Source organism: Egretta garzetta, unplaced genomic scaffold (genome assembly GCF_000687185.1).
Source record: "Egretta garzetta isolate BGI_Z169 unplaced genomic scaffold, ASM68718v1 scaffold1420, whole genome shotgun sequence".
Taxonomy (NCBI): domain Eukaryota; kingdom Metazoa; phylum Chordata; class Aves; order Pelecaniformes; family Ardeidae; genus Egretta; species Egretta garzetta.
Genome location: NW_009258419.1, coordinates 7666 through 10666, shown reverse-complemented (window position 1 = coordinate 10666; position 3001 = coordinate 7666). Strand labels below are relative to the sequence as shown.

The following is a 3001-nucleotide window of genomic DNA, read 5'->3' as shown; positions in this document are numbered from 1 at the left end:
TGCCCTTCCCAACACTCCCAGTCCTCCCAGTGCTCCCAGTGCCCTTCGCAGTGCTCCCAGTGCCCCCTATGCCCATCCCACTGCTCCCACTGCCCATCCCACTCTTCCCAGCGCCCTTCCCAGTGCTCCCAGTGCCCTTCCCACTGCTCCCAGTGCTCCCCATTCCCATCCCAGTGCTCCCAGCACCCTCCCAGTGCCCATCCCACCACTCCCAATGCCCATCCCCCCACTCCCAGCACCCCTCCCAGTGCTCCCAGTGCCCTCCATGCCCATCCCAGTGCTCCCAGTGCCCTTCCCACTGCTCCCAGTGCTCCCCATTCCCATCCCAGTGCTCCCAGCACCCTCCCAGTGCCCATCCCACCACTCCCAATGCCCATCCCCCCACTCCCAGCACCCCTCCCAGTGCTCCCAGTGCCCTCCATGCCCATCCCAGTGCTCCCAGTGCCCTTCCCACTGCTCCCAACGCACCTCCTAGTGCCCCTCCCAGTGCTCCCAGTACCCATCCCAGTGCTCCCAGTCCTCCCAGTTCCCCTCCCGGTGCTCCAGGTGCCCCTCCCAGTGCTCCTGGTGCCCTCCCAGTGACCCCCATGCCCATCCCAGTGCTCCCAACACTCTTCCCACTGCTCCCAGTGCTCTTCCCAGTGCTCCCACTGCCCTTCCCAACACTCCCAGTCCTCCCAGCGCCCTTCCCACTGCTCCCAGCGCCCCTCCCAGTGCTCCCAGAGCCCCTCCCAGTGCTCCAGGTGCCCCTCCCAGTGCTCCCGGTGCCCTCCCAGTGACCCCCATGCCCATCCCAGTGCTCCCAACACTCTTCCCACTGCTCCCAGTGCTCTTCCCAGTGCTCCCACTGCCCTTCCCAACACTCCCAGTCCTCCCAGCACCCCTCCCAGTGCTCCCAGTGCCCTTCCCAGTGCTCCCAGTGCCCCCTATGCCCATCCCAGTGCTCCCAGTGCCCCTCCCAGTGCTCCCAGAGCCCCTCCCAGTGCTCCCAGTGCCCTTCCCACTGCTCCCAGCGCCCCTCCCAGAGCCCCTCCCAGTGCTCCAGGTGCCCCTCCCAGTGCTCCTGGTGCCCTCCCAGTGACCCCCATGCCCATCCCAGTGCTCCCAACACTCTTCCCACTGCTCCCAGTGCTCTTCCCAGTGCTCCCACTGCCCTTCCCAACACTCCCAGTCCTCCCAGCGCCCTTCCCACTGCTCCCAGTGCCCTTCCCAGTGCTCCCAGTGCCCCCTATGCCCATCCCAGTGCTCCCAGTGCCCCTCCCAGTGCTCCCAGCACCCTTCCCACTGCTCCCAGCGCCCCTCCCAGAGCCCCTCCCAGTGCTCCAGGTGCCCCTCCCAGTGCTCCTGGTGCCCTCCCAGTGACCCCCATGCCCATCCCAGTGCTCCCAACACTCTTCCCACTGCTCCCAGTGCTCTTCCCAGTGCTCCCACTGCCCTTCCCAACACTCCCAGTCCTCCCAGCACCCCTCCCAGTGCTCCCAGTGCCCTCCATGCCCATCCCAGTGCTCCCAGTGCCCTTCCCACTGCTCCCAACGCACCTCCTAGTGCCCCTCCCAGTGCTCCCAGTACCCATCCCAGTGCTCCCAGTCCTCCCAGTTCCCCTCCCGGTGCTCCAGGTGCCCCTCCCAGTGCTCCTGGTGCCCTCCCAGTGACCCCCATGCCCATCCCAGTGCTCCCAACACTCTTCCCACTGCTCCCAGTGCTCTTCCCAGTGCTCCCACTGCCCTTCCCAACACTCCCAGTCCTCCCAGCACCCCTCCCAGTGCTCCCAGTGCCCTCCATGCCCATCCCAGTGCTCCCAGTGCCCTTCCCACTGCTCCCAGCGCCCCTCCCAGTGCTCCCAGAGCCCCTCCCAGTGCTCCAGGTGCCCCTCCCAGTGCTCCTGGTGCCCTCCCAGTGACCCCCATGCCCATCCCAGTGCTCCCAACACTCTTCCCACTGCTCCCAGTGCTCTTCCCAGTGCTCCCACTGCCCTTCCCAACACTCCCAGTCCTCCCAGCACCCCTCCCAGTGCTCCCAGTGCCCTCCATGCCCATCCCAGTGCTCCCAGTGCCCTTCCCACTGCTCCCAGCGCCCCTCCCAGTGCTCCCAGAGCCCCTCCCAGTGCTCCAGGTGCCCCTCCCAGTGCTCCTGGTGCCCTCCCAGTGACCCCCATGCCCATCCCAGTGTCCTATAGGGGACACCATGGGGCATCCTAGAGGGGACATCCTGTGGGGGACACCATGGGGCATCCTATAGGGGACACCATGGGACGTCCTATAGGGAACATCATGGGGCATCCTATGGGGGACATCCCATGGGGGATACCATGGGACATCCTAGAGGGGGCATCCTAGAGGGGACATCCTATAGTGGACATCATGGGGCATCCTATAGGGGACATCCTATGGGGGACACCATGGGACATCCTAGAGGGGACATCATGGGGCATCCTATAGGGGACATCCCATGGGGGACACCATGGGACATCCTATAGGAGACACCATTGGGCATCCTATAGGGGACATCCCATGGGGGATACCATGGGACATCCTATAGGGGACATCCCATGGGGGACACCATGGGGCATCCTATAGGGGACATCCTACAGGGGACATCCTACGGGTGACACCATGGGGAAACCTATAGGGGACATCCTATGGGGGACACCATGAGACATCCCATGGAGGCCACCATGGCACATCCAACAGGGGACACCCCACAGGGCAAAGGGTCATCTGGTGGTGGACCCTATGGGACATAGGGGCAGGGGATGTCCCATGGAGGTGCTGTGGGGCCGTGGGGTGTCGTGGGGTGCCGTGGGGTGCCATGGGGCGCCGTGGGGTGCCATGGGGCTCACAGGCATTCTGGAAGAGCTGCATGTGCATCTCAACGAGGGGAAAGCTCTGGCGGAAGCTGTAGGTCACCAGGATCTTCTTCTTCTGGAAGATCTTCGTCCCCTGCCGGGGCCACCACGTCACCAGGGACCCAAGGACCTGGGAGACCCCTTGACACCCTCCCC

General features: G+C 65.1%; 1 protein-coding gene across 1 annotated transcript in view; it reads right to left on the bottom strand.

Moving 5' to 3' along the window:
* Nucleotides 1-3001, bottom strand: part of LOC118452775 (IQ motif and SEC7 domain-containing protein 1-like) — a gene marked incomplete at both ends in the record, with an annotated part of 26256 nt that overhangs the window by 20697 nt on the left and 2558 nt on the right. Inside the window, one exon of the mRNA XM_035898949.1 lies at nucleotides 2840-2975. Within this exon, the coding sequence (XP_035754842.1) occupies nucleotides 2840-2975 (136 nt within the window). The remainder of the gene's footprint in view (nucleotides 1-2839; nucleotides 2976-3001) is intronic.